Source organism: Pagrus major, chromosome 5 (genome assembly GCF_040436345.1).
Source record: "Pagrus major chromosome 5, Pma_NU_1.0".
Taxonomy (NCBI): domain Eukaryota; kingdom Metazoa; phylum Chordata; class Actinopteri; order Spariformes; family Sparidae; genus Pagrus; species Pagrus major.
In genome coordinates, this window is record NC_133219.1 from 23,904,468 (window position 1) to 23,927,349 (window position 22,882).

Below are 22,882 nucleotides of genomic sequence, written 5' to 3' on the forward strand. Positions count from 1 at the left end.
CCCCAAAATAGTGGCAAACATAAAAAGGCCCCATACTAGCAGGAGTGAATGCATTATTTGTGAAAGGTGTTTACGCTTTTACACTTTATGAACTAACAAACTATTCCCTGGATATTATACTTTAAATGTCATCCTTCAATTTACCTTGTGACCTTTTGTGTTTTTTGTTGACAGAAAACTGATTTAAACCTCCTCTTAATATTATAATTGGCTTATTTTCCCATTTTGTAAAGCAAGATATATAATCTAAACCTTATAATGTCTATGGAACCCACTGAAGCATAGTTTGGGCACAAGTGCACTCAAGAAAATAATTAAATAAAACAGTGACTTTAAGCTTTTTAACTCTATGTTAATTTTACATCTAATTTTTATTACATGAGTTCAAGGTAAGGTAAGGTGTCTAGATGTTTGATTTATTGCAGGAGAAACAGTAACTAATTTGAAATGCACTACTTTTATGTATAAACACTTGAGATATCACATTTTGTTTATGTAGCATCATCTTATCTTTACATGTAATAATTGAATAAATGCATAAACTTTATGTATAAGTCTGCAATAATCTAATGTAATCAGACTATGCTAAATTATTTAATTTATTCACATTAACTCAACATTATAGACTCAACTATGAATTAAATGTAACACTTTACAATGAACTTATATATAATTAGATGGAAAGTACTCAAAGCCAAACTGTTTTTCGAGTGTGTGCTACAACACATATAGCAACACAGGGACACAACTTAAAGATAATCCTGCAACCTTTTCATGACAAGCTATGAATAGATTGTATTAATAGCGATGCATTCTTCACTTTTTGAGCACAATAATTCAAAAATTCAACAAACCTTTGTGTCATGTAGCTAATGAGGCAAAGTAGCTGATAGGTTTCATGACTGCAAGAGCAGCTGTTGTTTCTTACTGGCATTTTATTTTAGAGCTGCAAACAAAAAAGTGTATCTTAGGTGTTTGGTTTACTGTGCAGAGTAGAAGTACACAGATCTTTTTTTTTAAAAAAAGAAAAAAGAAAAGAAGTAAAACCACAGTGTAGAAATATTCTGTTACAAGTAAAAGTCATGAATTCAGACTTCAGTGAAAGTACAAATGAATTAGCATCAAAATATAATGGAAGTACACAAGTATTCAATATGCAGAATGGCTCATTTCAGAATAATATATATTATATTATTCAAATGTTTGATGCATTAATTTATACAGTACATCAATTTAATGTTGCAGCTGGTAAAGGTGGGGTTTACTTTTAACTATATACCGCCTGTTGTTGTGAATTTCATCAAAGGGATAATAAAGTCTTATCTTTATCCATAATTATACAACATCATGTATTTGCTGATTATGTTTTGTGAGCTCTATGATGGACCTGGTATCTGAGAAGTGTCCACATAACATCATCTTGAAACAGATCCGTCCAGCTGTGTGAGAAACATCTGCATGACGCTGCCAGCTGGAGGACTCTGCCTCCTTGTGGGCGGGTCTCTGCAGGTTTACAGGAAATATGAGAATCAGGAAGTAGAAAAGTTTTTGACGGGCTACTTGTGTCGCCAGCATTAATAGTAAAATGTTTTAAAATTGAACTCGTTTAAAGACCGGATACACAAAGAGATTCAGGTGTGAAGGCCCGCGAGCGCTGCAGACGAAGTGTAAGGTAGGACTGAGTTCACATAACAGCTGCTGTAGCACGTTTGAGCGCCTGTCTGCATGGAAATAATATCCGTTGTAGTACATTGATATAAACTCCGATTAACAGGATACATACACAGGCAGAAGTGAGGTGAAAGTGTGTTTGAATGCACGAGTTGGTTATAAGCAGAGAGGTGAGATGAATGATAAAGTGGAGCATGAAGTCAAATACAGAAGCAGTCATGTTCTGTAACTGCTGGACTCAACAGGCCTGTGAACACTTACTGTACTTAACTATACAGATCTGCACACACTTCAAAACTTCCATAGACCCTGTGATGCATATTTGATTTAATGACATCTGGTTAAAAAAAAAAAAAAGCAACATGAAGCCAGTGTTGATTCACAACCAGTCGGTTTTGGAGAGTTTTGAATAGCAAATGGAAAGTAAATCAGAACTGTCCAGTGGAGCCCAATACAGTACTGACATTAACAATGTATCAACTGATATTATCATTATTATCTTTATAGAAAATAACTAACTTTTCTGAAAGGGACCCCATAAAAAGATCATCCTTGTCAATGCTATTGGACGAATAACTTTATTCTAATATCTTTGGCATTTCCCGCACTGCGACAGGCCTTTTTAACAACAGACATGTTGACTTGTTATGGTAGGAAAAGCGCAGGTGTTACTAACAACATTAACAACGGCTCGCTTATATTCAGGTATCCCAGTGAGCCGTGACAGCGTGACAGTGAGTCAGCATGCACTGAAACCACAGCAGCTGAAGGGAATTCTTCGGTATTCACATCTGTGCATTTCAAACTGTCACATGTCAGCAACATAACACAATACAGATCAATCTGCAGCCAGCTAGCACAGGCAAATTCTGTGTATGTTAATGTCAGTCATATCCCAATAAGCACAGGATGGATCAGATTCTCCAGAGGATGAATCCTAACATCTGTGGTGATTTCGAGTCGCCCGTAGCTCAAAAATTACATTTGTTCCACTCTTCTTTCTTTCTTCTCTTCTCTTCTCTTCACCTTTCTTAGCTGTACTTTCAGAGTAATGCTATCATGGCATTCTGAGATTAACATAAAAAATACATGCTAAAGTTTTTTCAAATGTTTTTAACTTGGTGAAGTTACTTAAGGCCTAGACTGATCAAATGTGGACGAAATGTGGAGCTGAGCCCGACCAGCTGAGTGATGTCCTAAAATATCCTCTGTACAGACAATTAACTCTTTATTTAGATAACAACAAACAAGGCTTTTTCTCTAGTGCCACCCCGAGGGTAAACTTTACTTTATTCTTGTTATTTGTTGCATTGGGTGCAGGACCAGCTGAGGAGGCCATGAATCGAGTCCCGCCGCAGCAGCAGCAGAGCTGCGGGCCCTGGGAGATGAAGGAGCGACTGGGCACCGGAGGCTTTGGGAATGTCACAAGATGGCAAAATAAGGTACACGATACACACACATAAAACACTGTTACATCTTTACTCTGTTAGAAAATTGGGCTTATGGTGGTAGACTGAATGTCTCTGAAAAGACTATGACCAAATTGGTAAAATTAAAAGTATGCCGAATTAGCTATTATCAGTTCCTGTTTGCAGTGTACTCATGAATGTACAGAAAACTATCACTGGAGTACTTTAACAAATAAGAAAACTTAAAACTGTGATGATTCTAAGGCAGGCTCTGTAAGTGGATTTATGAAGGTTCATTCACAATTATATCCTCACAAAGTGTAAGTCACGAATCTAAAAATAAGTGTATCCTGTCTGTGTTCAGATGTGACTGAGTCATGACTCAGTGAAAGAATACCAATTTTGACCCAAATTTCAGCTTACACTCTCTCGCCTCACAGTTTAAAAAACCTCTGCCTGAAATCACTTGCTTGTTGTCTGTGTTTATACGCAAACATTCTTAGAAAACCTTCCATTTCGCATATGAAAATGACACGTCAATCTTTTTTTTTTTAAAAAAAAAGGTCCAGTGTGTAGGATTTAAGGGGATTTAGGAGCCGTAATAGAATATAACATGTTTTTTGTACCATAAAATGAGCCTTCTATTTCTGCAGAGGGACTGGTGCCTCTTCCACGAAGTCCACCTTGTTGTACCGCCATATTTCTACAGTAGCTCAGAACGGACAAACCAAATACTCTAAAGAGGCCCTTTTGTGTTTTATTGGCCATTGTCGGGAGGGTGAGGCATGGGGTGATCAGTTGACTCATGTGCATCCACACTTGCAAGATGCTTGTAAATCCTACTAATCTGACCTTTAAAAACAGTCATATTTAGTCAGAATGACATAAGGGCAGTTGATTAAAAAAAAAACGTTTCCTCTGATTTTGATCGTTTTCTCACCTGCACCACTTTGGTAAAGAGTATGACATCAGTCCAGGAAGCTGTTGGTTTTCTATTGTAATGATATCACTGTAACTCACAGGATGAGAGCATTGTAGAGTTGCATCATTAGCAACAGGACACTATGGGAATATGAACACGCCCGCTGAGTGGACCTTCCTCTTCCTCTCTTCTACTTGAGTTGTATTACTCACGCTCACTTTTGAGGCAAACTTAGAGCTGGCTTTGAATCAGGCGGCATCATCAGTGATGGAGAGTCATAAAGTGTGGTTAAAAACTTATGAAATATGATCCTTGGAAATGTTTTCTCTTGTGTTTTCAAATAGATTATTACGTAAACACTTGAATTAAAGTAAACAGGTGACATAGCGGCTGCAACTCTGACCATTGTAATGTTTTTGCTGAATGGAATCTGATGTGTGTGTGTGTAGTTTTAGAGGCACATTATAGTTTGTTTACAATCATTACACCTGTATAAATTTGCCAAAATCACACCTGTATTGTGTGCAAAAAAATCAGTGTCTTCAAGACTACATCTAAAATATGACAAATTGAGATTATCATTTGATTTAATTCTACATTATAAAGTAATCAAATAAGTAACGGTCAAGAATAAATTGTGTGTTGTCAGATTAGTGTTTAAGAGGCGATGGCAATCACTTTACTGTGGAGGGCACTGCTGGCACTGCTGCTGCTCTGATGACTAAACATCCTCTACAGTAAATTTCCTGTCTTCCTGTATTAATGACAAAACTGTGGCTTATTAATAGTTCATTAGCTCAATGGATGGGAAGCAGGGTGGTGCCTTTTCCTTGATGGTGCCATGAGAAACAGGTAGTGAGATGTCCTCATTATTTTTGGCAAGTGGTTGGATGTACAATATGAGTTTGGCATCACTGTGCAGGTGACGTGTCACGGTTTGGACTCCATTCTTCTTCTTTTGACGATCTGTCCGTCTCACTTCATCGTCAGAAACACCTTACTGTAGGGCCGCCTGAAAAGAAATCAAGTTTTAAAGCCAAAGTGGTCATGCTACAAGTACATTGTTTACATTTTATTTAAGCTTTTTAAAACATTATGTAGCATCTGTGACATGTATTGTTAATGTTCTAGTGGAGAAGGAATGTCTAAATTTGAAGCCAAAAATGAGGTGTTACTGCTTTATTGTTGTTTATTTGATGGATAATAATGTTAATAGAGCTGCAAAGTGTAGTTGTTTTGACAGAAAATTAATTTGTAGCGATTTTAATAATTAAACACAATTGTTTAAGTCATTTGTCATTCAAACGTTCAACGATTCCAACTTTTCAATTCTCAATATTTGTCTTAGAATTGCAGTAAATGACATATATCTTTGTTTTTCGAACTGTTGGTCGGAAAAAGAAAAGAAAAGACACAAGATTTCACCTTGAGCTTCAGGAAATATTGATGGATGTTTCCTCTGTTTACTGATGTCTTATAGACCAGATGATGAACAGTTGTAGCCCTGAGTGTAATATGCTCATACAAATATGAGGCCGACTTTCAAAAGTTTTAAGACATGTTGTTGCTACTAGTTTGCCACTTCCTCTTGTATAATCTACAATCTATTTGACTTTAATTATGGACACTTGGAGATGTTAGATGGTAATTAACTACTAAATATACTAAATATTCTTAACGTGTGTTTGTTTTCAGGACACAGAGGAACAGATCGCCATAAAGCAGTGCCGTCAGGAGTTGAGCGAGAGAAGCAAAGAGAGATGGTGTCTGGAGATCCAGATCATGAAGAGGTCAGTTTCACTCCCGCATGCATCGGACTACTAAAGGAAAGGCAAAAACCTGTTCATCTCGGCGCCACCGCCCTTCCTATGTCACTTTCAAATTTCAGTCATGCGCAGGACACACAGCAGACACATGGCAGACCACCAGATGCCGGTCTGGCAGTTTGCCTTTCTTAGATGGATCACAGTGAACATGAAGAGAGAAACATAGAAGAGAGAGGGGGATGACTTGCAACAAAGGGTCTCTGTAGTTTGTTATAATTGTATTTGTCTCAACTACTAGGGCGTCATTTATGAATCAAACTAACAAGTTTGAGCTTAAGAATGACTCGAGCAGAAAACCACGTCTGAGGAGGAATTTATAAAAACTTACTGTGACTTGGAAATGGTCTTATCTTTCAGCAAAGTCTAGACTTAACTTAAGTGATTTTCCTGCTGGTTATGGCAGTATGGGTCACATACAGTATGAGTCCAAGGCTGTGGTGGAGTGGTTTTGTTTCTCAACCCACTATTTAGTCATCTGAATAATACGTGTTGTCTTCAGTCTCCTCTACCATCGCTGAGATCTCGTCTTCCAAATAAGTTTGATTTCCTCTTTCGGTCCATCTCTATTCCAGCTTTAACCATCATTTGAGCTGCTGTTTTATGAAGGTGAAATCACAAGGCAGGTGCTGTCAATTTAATTTGACTTGGTATCCAACTGGATTCTTAGAAAGGGCTTACCGTCGGACATGATCTTAAGACTAAGTTCAAGTATAGATCTAAGACCATTTTTATAAATGAGGCCCAAGGAGACATGCCCATCAGTATTCCTGTGCTTTAAAAAGGAATTTATGTGGGACTATGTACAATATGAGCACATTGACTAAAATTATAATTAATCTATAAATTAGATTTTGACACAGGTCATCCCTTTAGGATTTTGTAACAAAAGCAATACTTGCCTTTAGGTCATAAGATCATGGAAATATTACAGAAACAGATATTTATTTAAGACAAAAGTTACAATATGTTTGCCTCATCCTGTCACTGACAGTTTTACTTTTACGGTTGGTGATCTTAAGCCAAAAAGACCAGATTTCCTAACTGTTTTGTTTGTTTTTTGTTTGATCACGTCATCTTACCTACGCTTGTTTACAACAGATTCAGCTCTCTTTTTTCCCCGTAGTGATGCATCTCAGTGCGTGACACACTATTTTTTTAACTCGGCTGGAGAAATTGGTGATTTCCCCATTTACTTTTTACCCTCCAGACTCTTTAATGCATTTCCTTGAAGCTCTCTTTGGCACAGGAGGCAGGTTTTGGTTTAACATGTTGTGACTCAGCGTGGTACATTCCATGACAAGCTGCGTGCTAATGACTTTGACATTTGACTTTTTTATGTACCCATCTGTTTCACAAGTTTTCTCAAAAAACAAAATTCAATTTGTATCCCAAAATAGTAAAAATCACACAAGACATTAAATCATTAGAGCAGCATGGACGCTTGGGTTATTTTCGTCTGTTGGTGGTTATTTCTGACAGGATAATGTGCTGCCTCCTCTTTTGCTCTGTTTTTTGTGTGTTTCATTTCCACACACGCCTGTGTTGTCTATTAACAGTTCCAGTTTGGGTCACTGAAGTTGGATGGCAGCTCATGTGGGTTTTGATTGTTTGTGAGATGCAAAATGTGGGTTTGTGTATGTGTGTGTGTGTGTGTGTGTGTGTGTGTGTGTGTGTGTGTTTTGTCATATGCTGGGTGCAAACATGGGCATAAAACCATTTATTTCCTAGTGTCCTAGTTTAACAAGTGTGTTGTTTTCAGGCAGACATGGTCACAACCACAACCCTCCATGCACCCACGCTCAACTCGTGGAGAAACCACAGGGCAGGGGACACATATATGGCAGCCTTCCATTATATTATTACAGCTACTTAACACAGACCTACCAATGTCCTGAAAAACACATAATTTTCACAATGTTTTTGAGTCATAATGTGTTTATAGTGCTTATACTGCATAATTTTTTGTCAAAACCAAGAAAAGTATATCTTGTGCAGGTCCACTATTTCATCCCACTCTCTCCAACCCTTCTTCTATCCACACTCCCCAAAACGTGTTTTCAAATAAGATGAAGTGAGGCAGAACAAAGATGAGGGAAATATTTTCCGCATCAGATCATACCTCGACTCCCCTGAAACATTATATCATGTATAGTGTTATGGTTCCTTCTTCCTGTTGAATCTGGTATCAGTTTGAGTTTGTTATCTTTATTTTTTAGAGGACCTGAACTTGTGAAAATCAGAAACACGTTGTCCCAATCAGAGTTATGAAACGGCGAAGAATGAGAAACAGTTAGTAAGAGAGCAGGTCAATGAGCTGAGGGAGTAAGGTGAAGGGAATGGCTGACCTAATCAGTTGCAAGGATTATCAATTGACTGATGAAAAGGTTTGCACGTAACTGTGAAAATATGACGTGTTGGATACATTTGTTGGAAGATGGAAGGTCTTTATTTCTGAATCCACACACGTGAGTGGATTGTAATGTGACGTGAAAAGTATCTTGGTTGCCTATGCAAGCCTGTGAATGATTGTTCAATGCTGCTGGACTGTGGATTTCTTTGTGAAGGACGTGGGTCAGATTTTCTGTGACAGTCCAAAGGATGTGACTTTATGCACATTCTTGAGCGCCTCGTCTCAGAGCCTCTCTCAGCTCCGCTAACAGAGAGAAACAGCAGCTAATGTTAGTTTAGTAAATGGAGTCCGCTAACAAAGTAACAACCGGCTTTCAGCACAACACAGAAGTTGCACAGAGCCCCTTAAATGTGATGCATTGGGTTAGGGTTAACACTGTAACTACGTAAGCTTTGAGATCTAATTTGCCTGTTGGGCCACAGACTAGTAAAAAATAACAGCTTGAGTTTAACCAAAACGAGCCATAGCAGTTTGTCCAACCCACGTTGAGATGCAGCTGTTGGGTAGATTTGGTTCATCAAAGATGCTAGCAACGCAACACATAAAATAAGATAAGCAGAAACGTCAGATAGGTCAAACCCCCGTGTTTAACTATATACTGTATCTTTAAATGTTACAGTTACAGCTGAAAATGACCACAGAAATAAACAAGTTTGCAGATTTCACACATCTCTACATTGCAAATCAATCCCCAGTTTCTATTCTCTATTACCCCTTTTCCACTGGCTTTTGTGTGCAATGGGAATGTGCACACTCACATTTACACCTGGGTCAACTGACTCTGCAGCAGACACAGGTTTTTATCACCTCAGCTCGGCTCAGCTTGGCTCTCATCTAAACGTAAGACCCGGGTGAACGCGCTAAATTCTGACCTTTTTCCCACCACGCGAAGAGATGACGCGTTATGAGCATCAGGTGGTGGCGTGTAAATAAGGATACTGTAGTAAAATGTACAAATTGGTGATCAATGTAACATCATTACTGGCCTCCATCCTGCCTTCTGCTTGCTTGTGTTTACTTCTACTGGAGTTGTTACCTGTTTCCGGCACATTCATGACGTGTAACATGACGTACGATGTAACACTTAAGATGAAAACCACAGATGGGCTGCCTTGCCTGCAGGAAGGTGGAGTGGGGTGACCCGCGTTTTAAAAAAACGGTGTTGACCCACTCATTTTGGTGGAAGTCAGAATCGTTGTTAGACTTCACTGGGATTTTGTCTGCAGGGAAGCAGAAATAAAAATGCTGCACAAAATTCTGCTTATTTTTTCTGACTTTTCTCTAATTTTCTTTGTAAATTACCAGATATTTTTGTATCTTAAGGCCTCTAAATTATATTTAAATAACGCAAAGTAAATAATCACTTATGAGGTGAAACTCACACAACTTACTGACTCATTATTTGCAAACTGGGTGGCAAGAAGACACAGGGAACTATATTTGTAATTTTCCCACACATTATCTTTTATCAGTAATTACATTTTAACACCTCAACTCTGACAAACTGCACTGTGACTACTGCATTTATAAATGTCAGCCCTTGTCAGTGAGACTATTGTGGAACCTTGTATCTGTATGTATAGAAATATTATACAGAACATTGTGCAGCCCGACTCACTGATGTCTGCTCATTTCTGCACACATAGGTTGGATCATGTCAACGTGGTTGCAGCCAGAGAGGTCCCTGAGGGAATGCAGAAAATGGTGGCCACCAACGACCTGCCTCTGCTGGCCATGGAGTACTGTCAGGGAGGGGATCTGAGGAAGGTAAAAGTCTGTGGTATGTTTGCGAGAATGTTTGCAAGTGGTTTAGGACTCTGGATTAGAGCCCATAGACCTTCGGGCAAAATGTTGAATCATAATGAATTAACAAGGAGCAGTGATCATGTGTGGTGATGATCAGTTTGTACCACGTTTCATGACTCTTTCTTTCTCAGCAGCTGGCCTGAATATGATTTGGCTCTGAAAACCCCCAACAGAGAGACAGACAAAACTGAAACCACAAATTGTCGTTATAACTTTTAACTGGTTATGAAGCGGTCTCAATTATTACTGATGCCTCTATTTGACCTACATAAGCAAACAAGACCATCAGTAGGAAGGCTGTTTCTATAGCTATCATAATTATTCTTAATCTTTATCTTATCTTATTTGGATAAATCATAATATTAAAACTATTTTTATGACTCATCACCGTGCATCCTGCAAACAGCTGTCGCCTCTTTAGCCAGAGGTAAGCCAGATCGAGATTTGGTAGTGCTCATACGGCTTTTGTCCACAGAGGGAGCCAGAATGCAGCTAGCCAGACTACTGGGGGAGTGTTGGTCTTTACATTGCTAGCACGGGAGCTTTTTTAGACCGCTTGAAGAAAGAGGTTGTCAGGCCCTAGCTGGTTAGCATGCTAACTACAGGAGATAACTCGGCAACACAGTACATACACGTCTTTGACCTAATGTAATTATTTCTTTACATTCTGTTGATATTTTTGGTTGATAGTTGAATGTTTTAAACAAAAAATCTTACACCTTGCACCTTTTAAAGATATAATATGACATTTCTGCATTAAAATGTCTAACAATGACTTGATCTGTGTTCTATATCTTATTGAGTTGTGTGCTTACATTTTCCCAAACCATTTTCAAACCCAGAGAAATCCTTGATTTTACTGATAGTAACAGTGCATTTCATTTGGTCCCCTGTCATTATAGCTTCTGGGAAAACATCAGATGATACATCAGAGAGTGAGGAACATAAAACATAAATACATTACCTCCTCTGAGTCACTTAGATGGATTTTCATCTGCAGTGGTGGTTCTTTAACAATGACGACAACAACTCCCATGATCCCACGCTACTTCGAGACGTCATCAAACTACGTGTTTGGTTTCCAATGTTTTGATTGCGAGACCCCAAGTGGCAAAGAATGCATCGTGTGTGTTTAAAACGAATCAAAAGCTACACAACAAAAGTGTTGATTTTGTTTCCTGCTTGAATCCGAGCCTGTTCATGACCTCTGTTCAGCTGTTTTATAGAGGGATAGCAGAGCAGAAGGGTTTAAAACATGAATAAAGATGACAGATTCATGACCTCACAGCTAAGACTGTGTCCACTTATATTGTTTTCTTTCGTGGTTCATGTTATTTAAGTATCAAGTGTATGTTTTTGTGCTCTCTGCAGTATCTGAACCTCCTGGACAACTGCTGTGGAATGAGGGAGGGCTCCGTTTTGATTCTGTTATGTGACATCTGTGAGTATCCACAGCTCGTAAATCGTGTAAATGTGAGAGTGATAGATTGATTGGGCGATTGAGTGAGCTGGCGGCGTGATTAGTTTCCTGTAGCATGGAGGAAATGACCGTGGTGACCGGTATCATGATGTCATAACCACCAGCCTCTTAGTCACCATAGCAACAGCTCACAGCTCAGACGGAGGTTTACGTCAACAATCACACTCACACTCTGACACGAGCGTAATTTACGAATCAACAACGAGTTGCATATCACCAGCGGTATAAACAGCTTCAAGAGAGGACATGTGGTACGGATCACACATATCGAGAGTGTGGAGTGGAGAGGAGAGGAACACACACACACACACACACACACACACACACACACACACACACACACACACACACACACACAGAGAAACTCCTTTTCCTGTTACCAGCTGGTGGACATTTCCTGATAATGAGTGATCCCCTTTAAACTGCCTCACGAGTTAGGGTAAAGACACAGGCATGTACACCCACACCCAAACACACCCAAACAGAAACACACACACACGCACACACGGTCATACATTCAGGTGCCACAAAGGTTATGAGTTCCGCTTCGTTGAACTCACTTTGCCAGCACACATGCTAGTCACCCTTTGACGCACAAGTGAAGTGACATTACAGTTTCAGATGTAAATTGAAGCGAAACCTATTAGACTTCAGTTCCGACAGATTAAAGGCTAAAGAATGTATATACGAGTCTCAGCCTCTTAAGGGTCAGTTAAAGAGTGACCTGACACCAGACTGAAAAGCGGTGTTTTATATCCACTCTGGTTGAAATGTTTGAGGCTGTTTGACCTCTGAAGCTGCTTTGTTGCACCTGTAACCACAACCAACAGTGATGTCACAGGGCACGGGAGTACACCTGTGCACCACTGAACCATCAGCAAAAACAATCATTTCAGAGAGTGTTGATTCAATTTTGAAGAGCGACTAAACACACTATGTGACGAATTGCCATTTTAAAAACATAGCATATTTTTTATTATCCAGAATTAAAATAAACAGATGAATTAACTTCCATTATCTTTGCTTTCGCTCAGTCATCTTCACCAAATTGTAGTAGCCTAGCATAGATTGAAAACACAACGCACGTGTTTACATTTATTATGTTTCACCACCTAATTAGTTCAGCTTTGAGGGACCTGCATCCCAGTCTTGCAAAATCATTTTCGGCAGTCACAATGTCGACAATTTGGTTTTATTGACTGTTCTGTATTGAGACATAATCTTTTAAGAGAGAATTGCAATGTATCTAAAAATCGATTTTTTCCCCCCACCTCTTCTATGAATGGAGCTGCTCAAAGTCTGATAGATAGTTGCATCAGTTGAGGCTGAAGAACAAGATTGAAAATGAAAAGATATTTGGTGTTGTGGAGCTTACCAGACCCGTGTAGACCGCTCCTCTTCTCTTCTTGCTCGAGGCTACATTACCCGCTTCTAGCATAACAATACTGGGATTGCTGACCAAACTGTCCACAGTGAATTTGCATTGTCTGTAATGTAGGAACCAGGTTTTGACAAGACAGAAGAATGCGTTGAATCACAAAGCTAACATCTCGGGTTCTTTTATTTTTAAAATGCCCATCATGAGTCCAAACATTTAAAGGACTACTGAATCACCCTTTTACAGGGTCTGTGCCAAGTCTTTTTCAACTGTTCTGTGTTCAAGGTTTGAAAAATGCTTAAAAAATTCTCAATTTTCAACATAATCTTGTGGCACTTACTTAAACCAACAATCCTTTGATATCTTAAATGAAACAATCCTGTTGTCGTATTTGTTTGTTGTCTTCCTCGAAATTAGGAGGAATTAAGTAATCATTATCAAAACGATTGAAGTAAATATGAACAGCTGATAAAAAACATGACAGGATACTTTATTGCTGTTAGTCTCAAGTCTGCAAACCTTTTTTTTTTGCAATTGCATTAAAAGTTACAATTTAGATGTGATTAAGCTTCAGTTTTGAAATGGGATGTTTGTTTTTTTTTGCATTTAGGTATCTTGAAAGTGCTTGAAAAGTACTTGAATGCATGTACAGACCGTGAAAACAAATTTCCTCAACAGAGGAAGATCTGAATCTGAATTAGCTTTTAAGTTACTCCTTTCATCCGCTTCATTGGTCTCGCTCTAGTTTCAATGCAGTAGTAACTTATTTCATATGAGCTCATAAATCTTCAGCATGTAATTTACAATGCATGCAATAACTCTGCATTATTCCTTTCTTGTGTTTCTTCCTCTGTCTCCTTGCAGCCTCAGCTCTAACCTACCTCCATAAGAAGAGGATCATCCACAGAGATCTGAAACCAGAAAACATCGTGCTGCAGCAGGGAGAGAAGCGAGTGAGTTAAAGACGTTGTGAATCGTCCTGTTATGACAAATACACCCAAACCACAACAAAGAGGTCATATGCTGCATGTCTGTGTGTGGGTTATGTGGAATAAGTGCAGGAGACTCGTTTCTCTCACGTCCACGTCTACCCTCACCAGTTGAGCACAGCTTTTAATGTGGAAAACTCAATCCTTTTGCTTACCCTTGCAGTCAGGAGAAACTCTGGAGATTCTCTTGCTCTTACCTTCATCTCTGGGCCTCCCTTTATTTTGTTCATTATGCAGCAAATCAAATCATGTCTTCCTCCAGCCTGAAACAGCGCACAAGAAAACAAAGAATGTTACATAAATGAGGCCAGACATATTAAAGGGGTTATATATTCAGGTTTATGAAACACTGCAGTGCAGTTTATAACTTTAAATGGACACTTGTTTTCGTCTGGCATATTAGAGAAACAGTAAATCCAACATACTGACTTAGTTTGGGGTTTGAGAAGTTATCATAACAAAGGGGTTCTACACAAATGGACAGAAAAGCATTAAAAGTGAATTAATGCTCATGTATCCTTAATTCCCTTAGGATTTAAAGAAATAGCTCTACATTTTAGGAAATACACTTTTTTGTGTTCTGGTTGAGAGTTTGATGAGATGATACCACACTCATATAAACAGGATAGAGCCAGGGTTAGCTTAGCGTAGCGGTACACAGCCAGCCTAGCTCTGTCGGACATTTATATAATCTGCAAAAGTTTAAAAGCCTTCCTGTAAGTTATCAATTTGTATTCATAGAATCAAATTTACCTGATAACACTTTTTTATTTCCTTCTTTCCTAATCTCAGTTAATCCACAAGATCATAGATCTCGGCTATGCGAAAGAGCTGGACCAGAGCAGCCTTTGCACCTCATTTGTGGGAACACTTCAGTACTTAGTAAGTGACACATTCTCAGCATCAATCTTCTCATCGTATTCTGGACAGTAACAGCTGAACTTGTGTTTTTCCTTCCATCTTTCAGGCTCCAGAGCTCATTGAGAGGCAGAAGTACACAGTCACTGTGGACTACTGGAGCTTCGGGACTTTGGTGTTTGAGTGCATCACAGGATTTCGCCCTTTCTTACCAACCTGGCAACCTGTTCCTTGGTAGTACACCCTTTCATAAAATCCCATATCAAAACTAAGTTGTTCAAATGTCACAAAAGTCACTGTAACGGAAGAGAAGTCAGGTTTTCCAAAACTAGTTTGAGTTTGATGCGTGTCAAAATGTTGACTATTTCCCTCCCGGTTTTGCAAGTTGATTTCTATAGTGTAGACTTTGCGAAATAAGTTGAACAATGACCTTTCTGAATGTGAAGCAATGATAAGCTCAATTCCAAGTAAATGTTATTGTTACGTGCCTGGATTCTAACACACAAGGAATATATAAATAAACAGGAGTTGCTAAAGCAGAGAATTGCAGGATATGTGGGTTGTGCCTGCCAGCGCCCCTTGTGCCTCACTAATATGATAAATGAAAGACATGAAACTCCAGGGGGGTCTGGGTTACATGGAATAAAAATACCCTCCTTTGATTGCAGAAACTCAGGGTCAGTTCTTGGCACGTAACTGGCTGTGTGCACAGGTTAGAATTTACCATGATCAAATTGAGGATGAAATTTGTACACAAAACAAAAGAAACATTTGTACACTTGCAAAAAGACAAGAAATGCAACCCCAAAACTACATTTTCATGGCTTTTCTGTCATATAATCCACCTTTATCCTTTCCAGGCACAATAAACTGAGCCTGAAGCAGGACAATGATATTGTCGTCTATGAGGACCTCTCAGGGGAAGTCCGCTTCTCTAAACATCTGCCGCAGCCCAACAACCTCAACAGGTGATTTGTTTTTCCCATGAAAAAAAAATGCCAATTTAAAACTGTTATACTCAGTCTAACATGTTAATTTGTGTTTGACAGTTTGTTATTAGAGAAACTGGAGAGGTGGCTGCAGCTGATGTTGAAGTGGTCTCCTCAGGAAAGAGGCAAAGACCCCAAGTCTACGCCCAGCGACTGCTTCTCCCAGCTGGGGCTCATACTGCAGCTCAAGGTTAATTTAACAGTTCTTTTGTTTACTGTTTCATTTATCTCATTTTCCTCCATGTGAATGTCTTTTTGTTGCTTTGGTCTGATGTTGACAAACCTTATATGGAGGTTATGGCATAATAATGAACTTTCTAAGGGCCAAAGTGCTGCCCCAGTGTTTTTAAATTTTGGTGGAATTTAAAGGGATTTTGCACATTTACTTATCTTCCCTCTAATCTTTCTTCTCAGCTGGTTCATGTCCTGAACATGATGTCTGCTAAGATCCTGACATACTCAGTGTCGGATGATGAGACTGTAGCAGACCTGCAGCTGAGGATAGAAAAAGACACGAGCATCCCCCCAGCCAATCAGGAGCTACTGCTAGAGGCGGGCTTAGCCTTGGAGCCTCATGGACTGGCCACACAGTGCGCCATAGATTACACAGTAATATCTAACATAAACACTGTACACTGTACACACAATACCTTCACAGAAAAGTCAACAGCACAATGTAATAACAGGCTGAATCATATTATTATTATTATTATTATCTGCTTCTGTAGGAGATAGACGGGCGACGGACAGACTTGCCTCTTGTCTTCCTGTTTGATCGTTCCTCCTGCAGTTATGAACCTCAGTTTGCTCCTCGCACTCTTCCAGAAAACATCCGCTTCGTCCGTGAGTACACAGAAATAAGCAAACAGTCATCACACACTTTACCACATTTAAATCACACATACTGTTGAGATACAAAGAAAACAAACACAGTACACCTTAAGAAATCATGGTTAAGCTCATTTTCACGTATGACTGAAGCTGTAGATAAAAATATGAAATGTTTTTAGGTTTTATGTACCACAAACATTATTGCCAGAATTTAAAACCTTGTTTGCAGTCATAAAAGCCCCTTTTATGACTGCAAACTGTAATAACTAACATAACAATAAACATTCTTTGCTTTGCGTGTCTCTCTCTCTGTCCTTTGTCTTTGTCATAGAAACCGACCCTAAGCACGTTCTGGCTTACAGCCCTCTGAGGAGGACTTGTGGCCAGGCGTGGCACACCATCCGCTCCCTGAAGGAAGACTGGCAAAGACTGCAGCAGGGGCAGAAAGCTGCCATGTAGGACATACGCAAAAAACACACACAAGCTCCCACACACAACATACACAGGCATAACACATTTTCTCTTTCCTCCTTCTGTCAGCATGAGCCTGCTGAGACACAACTCTTCACTGTCCAAACAGAAGAACGAGATGGTGTCCATGCACCAGAGACTCATGGCCAAGCTGGACTTCTTCATCACCAGCCTGCACATTGACATGGACAAATACCAGGAGCAGACAGCCACCGGGATCGGTACTATGTTACAAAAACATGTTGCTAGATAGCAGGAAGTTTATACTACAACTGCCCAAACTGCTTGTTATCTGTCCTTTCATCGTAATTATTTATAACTTAATTTGGACGTCCTGTTTACCTCAGGTGGAAAGTCTACTTCAATATTTCAAACAGTTTAGCTCGCCACTGATTAATGTTAGTGTTTTTATGTTTTTTAGCGTCAGAGAAACTCCTGGGCGTGTGGAGGGAGATGGAGCAGACAGCTGTCAGCTGTGGTCAGGTAACGTTGAGTGTGTTTCTGTGCGCGTGTAAGGAAAGTTCACATTTGCTTTAAAAAGACTAAAACCCATGTGTGGGTGTCCAGGCCAAGGTGAGTGAGCTGGAGGAGGAGATGATGCAGCTGCAGTCAGACATCGTGGATGTGCAGAGACAGCCGTGGAGGAGTGGAGAGGCCCTGGACACACTGTAAGTCTGAACCAAACTTAACTACAAAAACAATGACAAAGAAAAACGACTGCTATGTGATCTTGGACCTTGTTCTCTTCCCCTCTTTGTTCCTCAGTGAAGGGAAGGCCATGGAGCTGTTCCGCAAACTCAGAGAGAAACCCAGAGGTTTGGATGTCATGCATGTGTTCACTTCTTACGTAACACTTGTTTCAGGTTTTCCTGTGAAAATAAACCTCATTTATGTTCCTCTGGTTTTCCCTTTCCTTCCCTCTGCTCAGACCAGAGGTGCCCAGGAGACAGTCAGGAGGTGGTACGCCTGGTGGTTCAGGCTGTGCAGTTCTACGAGAGGAAGCTCAGAGACTTCTACACACACCTCAGGTACTCAAACACCGAACGCTAAATGTTTTATTAAACAATTCCCAGCACACATAAAACAGGGCTCATTTTGCAGTCCTCCAAAGGGCCAAGCACACCTTTTGAAGAATGACCGACACAGTATGTCATTGTGTTTGTGGATTGGGGAATTGAATGAATCCTGTGCAGCTCTGTGGTTGCAATGCCTAACTCCCATTTTGGGAAATACACCGACTAAATACAGAGAAAACAAAAAAAGAACGGGTGAGAAAAAGACAAAGACAGGAAGTGCAGAGCAAAACATGCCACACAATGAGAGCCTTTCAACATAAAACAGGAAATAACTGAACTCAAGCTCAGGATCATGACAATTTGGTTATAGGGATTTCATTGATAGACAAGATATCGTATTATATATTGTACATGTAATAGACAGATATATAATAGTATAATGCACAGTGAAGACCTTTGCAAAGTCATGTCCATTAAACTGAAACTGACACATTAATTAAAGGCTCTGCACAACCACACAGGTGTGAGCAAGGTTGTAAAAATGAATCGTAATGGTGACACAGGCCTCTTTCACAACACACATTTGAACATGTCATAGCAGGAAAAGCACAGGTGTAAATAATAGTAATAATAACAGTAATGCTATGCTAATACTGGTTGTCGTGCATGTGTGTGCACTGTAATGGCTCACTCGGACACTCAAATGGAAAGAACTAATCATTAATGTTATTAGCTACACCTGGGTGTTCCCTGCTATGATAAGTAACTGGCTTTTTAAATGTCTGCAGGGACAAGGGAACAAACAGGAAGGTGAAATATTTATCTAGTAGACACTGACACAGTCCAGAGAAGAGGTCAATTAAAAACACTTGTGCTGGTGAATTATTAACACTTACAGCCATAACATGATGACTAACTGTAAGGTAACAAATTAATTAAAGACACACTGATATTTATGGCGAAGTGTAGAAAGTCACACGCTTTTATTAATGAAAGGTTTCTTTTTTAAATGAGCCATCCAGTCTGCGGTTACTAATGTTTCTGAATCATTAATGAATGCCTCAGGGCCTAATGCTCTACTTCAAGAGGAGACAGTCCTGTTCAAGTTGGGAACCATACATGTTTTCTAAGATCTTGGTATGAGACCAAAGATGGCACCTATTCAGTCCAATAAGAATTGCTCACCCGATGCACACACCGAAACATTTTTATCAAAACATTTTCCAGCTTCTTGGTTCTAACTTCCTGGTTATGCGTCCCACTGAATATACGCAGTAGTGTTTCTCCCACTGGCCCCGAACGCGAGTTCCAACTCAGCCCATAGACTTACATCCATGCACACAACCTGCTTGCATCAAATATTTATAATAGAAAGAGTCATAATTGACCTTGTTTGCGGTCCAAGTTGTCCTGTCTACAGTTTTACAGACATATGTGGGAAAAATGCCTTTCTGGAAGCAAGGCTGAGCGGCGGTGCCGTATCCATGTCTTAATTATACATCCACGTTGGGAACCCTCATAATTCTATTTTTGTGTGTGTTATACAGTAAGACCGCAGTGTGCCGCCAGCGCGTGATGGAGCTGCTGCCGAAGGTGGAGGGCGTGGTCCAGAGGATGGCTGAGAGCGAACAGGTCCTGATGAGTCTGCAGGAGAAACGACAGAGGGAGCTGTGGAACCTGCTCAAAGTGGCCTGTGTAAGGCTCTCGACTATCCCTTTAGGGATGCCTGTAAACTGCATATAATTGCATAATGTGATTTGAGTAGCTACAGATAATAATCATAGAATAGCAGCAGTTTGGTTAAATTCACCAAATTGCTCCAACACTCATCAATGATTCATTTTTCATATTGGCTCGACAAGGTCTCAAAAATGCAAACAAGAGTTGTTAAATTCACCATATCAGATTGTTTCACATCCTCTACAAGAAGCAGGTGCTGTATATCTTATTAACCAACACATAACAAAGTGCACCATCTTGTCTTGTGCAGAGTAAAGTTCGCAGCCCAGTGAGTGGGAGTCCTGATGGATTAAGAACCCCCTCTTCAGTGCCACCTCTGCTGACCCCCAGACACAGCTTACAGCAGTTGTGAGTGTACTTACATACACACACATACACACACAACCACACACACACTGGGGCTTAAAGGAAGTTTTCCATTCATGGTCTGAAACTCGCCATTTGTAAATATTATTGACCACAGAAAATAAACGTGACGTGACATTTTACTCACCCACACAAATATTTTGGTAAAGTCAGCCAAAACATCTCATTTTTTGACATTGGAAATGTGTTTGTTGTCCATCTTTGAACCTTTAGATTAATGATCTTTCTTCTTGCAGTGATTAAAAGGCTTACTTTCACAAAATATGGGATTCATTTCTTCCATTTTTTAAATCAAGATCGCTTCTTAGATGTAACATGAACGTGAAGGAGCAGGGCTGTAGTTGGGCGTAGACACACATAAATTCAGTTTACCCAGCTTTTTCAAATGAAATATATGGTTTGCTCACCTTTATCAGCCATGTTCAAAATCAATGAAGGTTTGGGTTTTGTTTTTGTTTTTTTTCCCACAATAGCCTTGACTACCTAGGTCAGATTTGTGGGCGTTTTATTTGTATACTGATGATCTCACCAAAACTCACTACTTTGATCTTGCTTTCACACACTCCTCAACGCTTTCCATTTCGTTTAAAGACAGATATCGTCACCAGAACCTCTCAGAAAGCACAAAAAATCTCCTGTATAAACACAGATAACCTACTATCAAAACGAGTAACATCTGTCATGAATCACTTTGGGTGTGTTTGCAGTGACGAGTCTCTGGTGGAGGAGAGCAGGACGTTTGAGAGTCGACTCCAGAGTATGCTGCATGACACCATCCAGGAATCAGAGAGCAGTATGGAGGTACAAGCATGCTCACACTCGCCTTGTTCTGGTGCCAAAAAGCTGCCTGGTGTGTTTTGTTGCTTTTGCCTGAATTATGTGTGATGATTATTAAAAGACACCACCCTTTGTTTTTGTCCTAGATGTTGAGCGAGTGGAATTGGCTGCGCGGAGGCCAGAACTTCTCCAGTGACCTCTCCTAAACTGGATTTCATTCTCTGCTTACATGTGGTACTCTGCTGCCTCTGTGTGGATGCGATGTCAAACTACATGAGGCTTTTTTAACAATGTGAATTGGGTAATTAGCTGCTGGCACATATTTCCTGAATGAGATTAGGGAGTAGGTGACATTGTAAAAGAGGAAAATGAATGACCACCTATAATCTGTTCTATGTCTGATTAGGATTAAAGCAGGATCTTATTTATTTACATGTTAGTAATTTTAACAAAATATAAAATATGTTTTGGGATAAATTGCACTTCATTATGCACAAATCTGCCATAACATTGATAACATGAAGCATATCAGATGATCGTAACACACAAACCATTCAGACTCCCACTCAGAACTCGAGGCGTCATGATTTCAAATTTCAAATCAAAATTCAAGCATTTGATTTCAATTAATGATCTCAAACACAGGATCTGTTGATCTTTACAAACCAGATCAAATCAAGACATGACAGTCTGACAAAAGCCAGGCTGTCAGTGCTGAAAAAAAAAGATTTGAAATTAAAAAAGAATGGAGTCGCGACCCTAAAATCAAAAGTCAAATTCAGGGTTTGGAGAAACGTGACAACCCGAGTCAGAACCTACCTGAATGTTACAGTGTTACAGTCTCTCTTACACACATGAAAACAATTTTTGTTGTAGAATTGAGAAAATTCATGAATGTAAATAATGTTTTTAAAAAAGCGTTTCTCTTATGTTCTGAAACTATATAATTTAGTCACATTTGCTTCACCATGTTTGGTCAGCTTTTACCAGAAAACTACAGATCACACTTTAAAACAGGGTTTTAGTCAGATTCTAAAGTTATCTCTGCTTAACTGTGTTATGAGCCTCAGTGTAAATGTATATCTGTTTTTGTGTTTCTCAGTGGACCATTAAATTTTCTATTGCTAATTTGATTGTAATAAGAAAATATTTTTACAATATTTGGACATTTATAACTGTAAAAAATGACTGTTTTAACTGCATGCTGATTGTATGACTGTTACCTTTTCTTTTCTTTTTTACATATACTGAAATAACATGAAGGGTGGACACAATAACAGGAACACTTGCACAATATGGTGCAGTCTAGCATCCCTGCAATAATTAGTAAGTGTAGATAATTGAGTGTTGTGGAGCTCATAATGCAAAATTAATGTTGAGACTGTGTCAGAGATTGGGTACGACACAAACACACAATCATATCTTATTACTCTTTTGATTTGGTCGAATATGGCAACAAAAAACATTTGATTTATGGTCTAAACTTCATCAACATCAAGTTCATGGCTTGTAGCAATACTGTGAAAATAGCTAAAATTATATTTTTAATGGACTAGTGTGTAGGGTTTAGTGGCATCTAGTGGTAGGGTTGTAGATTGCAACCAGCTGAACACCCCCTCATCTCATCCTCTCCACCAAAGTACATGAAAGGCCCTCCGTAGAACCAGTGTTTGGTTTGTCTGTTGTGGGCTACTGTAGAAACATGGTGGAGTCCCAACTACTCAGACAGTCTTTACTGTATATAGATCATATAAAATTAACTGTGATATCTTGCTTATTTCTGTACATACTGTATGCTGTTAAGATTGTGACAATGTCTTCTAAATAACAGAATGTTTGTATCTTGAATACAGTATTTTACTGTAGGTGATGTTTTCATCCTTGCCTGTTTCATGTCGACCAAAGTAGAAAAAAAAAATTAAAAAACACAAATCCATCAAGAC

At 39.4% G+C, this 22,882-nt stretch overlaps 1 protein-coding gene across 1 annotated transcript; it reads left to right on the forward strand.

The window, feature by feature from the left end:
• The first annotated feature begins 1,513 nt into the window (after positions 1 to 1,513).
• On the forward strand, positions 1,514 to 22,881 carry ikbkb (inhibitor of nuclear factor kappa B kinase subunit beta). The gene is made up of 22 exons (XM_073466922.1): positions 1,514 to 1,672; positions 2,992 to 3,113; positions 5,698 to 5,792; positions 9,885 to 10,005; positions 11,416 to 11,485; positions 13,767 to 13,855; positions 14,684 to 14,773; positions 14,859 to 14,983; positions 15,610 to 15,717; positions 15,799 to 15,928; positions 16,153 to 16,347; positions 16,467 to 16,581; positions 16,901 to 17,024; positions 17,110 to 17,261; positions 17,462 to 17,523; positions 17,608 to 17,708; positions 17,806 to 17,855; positions 17,969 to 18,068; positions 19,604 to 19,751; positions 20,047 to 20,144; positions 20,870 to 20,963; positions 21,086 to 22,881. The coding sequence occupies exons 2-22, from the start codon at positions 3,009 to 3,011 to the stop codon at positions 21,143 to 21,145; spliced, it is 2,232 nt and encodes a 743-aa protein (XP_073323023.1). The 5' UTR covers positions 1,514 to 1,672; positions 2,992 to 3,008; the 3' UTR covers positions 21,146 to 22,881.
• The last annotated feature ends 1 nt before the right edge of the window (position 22,882 follows it).

Bases quoted from the DNA above. Each gene is read 5' to 3' on its own strand.
- ikbkb (XM_073466922.1), top strand. From the start codon at position 3,009: ATGAATCGAGTCCCGCCGCAGCAGCAGCAGAGCTGCGGGCCCTGGGAG. The intron at 17,856-17,968 runs GTTTGGATGTCA...CCCTCTGCTCAG, and splicing joins ACTCAGAGAGAAACCCAGAG to ACCAGAGGTGCCCAGGAGAC. The intron at 18,069-19,603 runs GTACTCAAACAC...TGTGTTATACAG, and splicing joins GACTTCTACACACACCTCAG to TAAGACCGCAGTGTGCCGCC.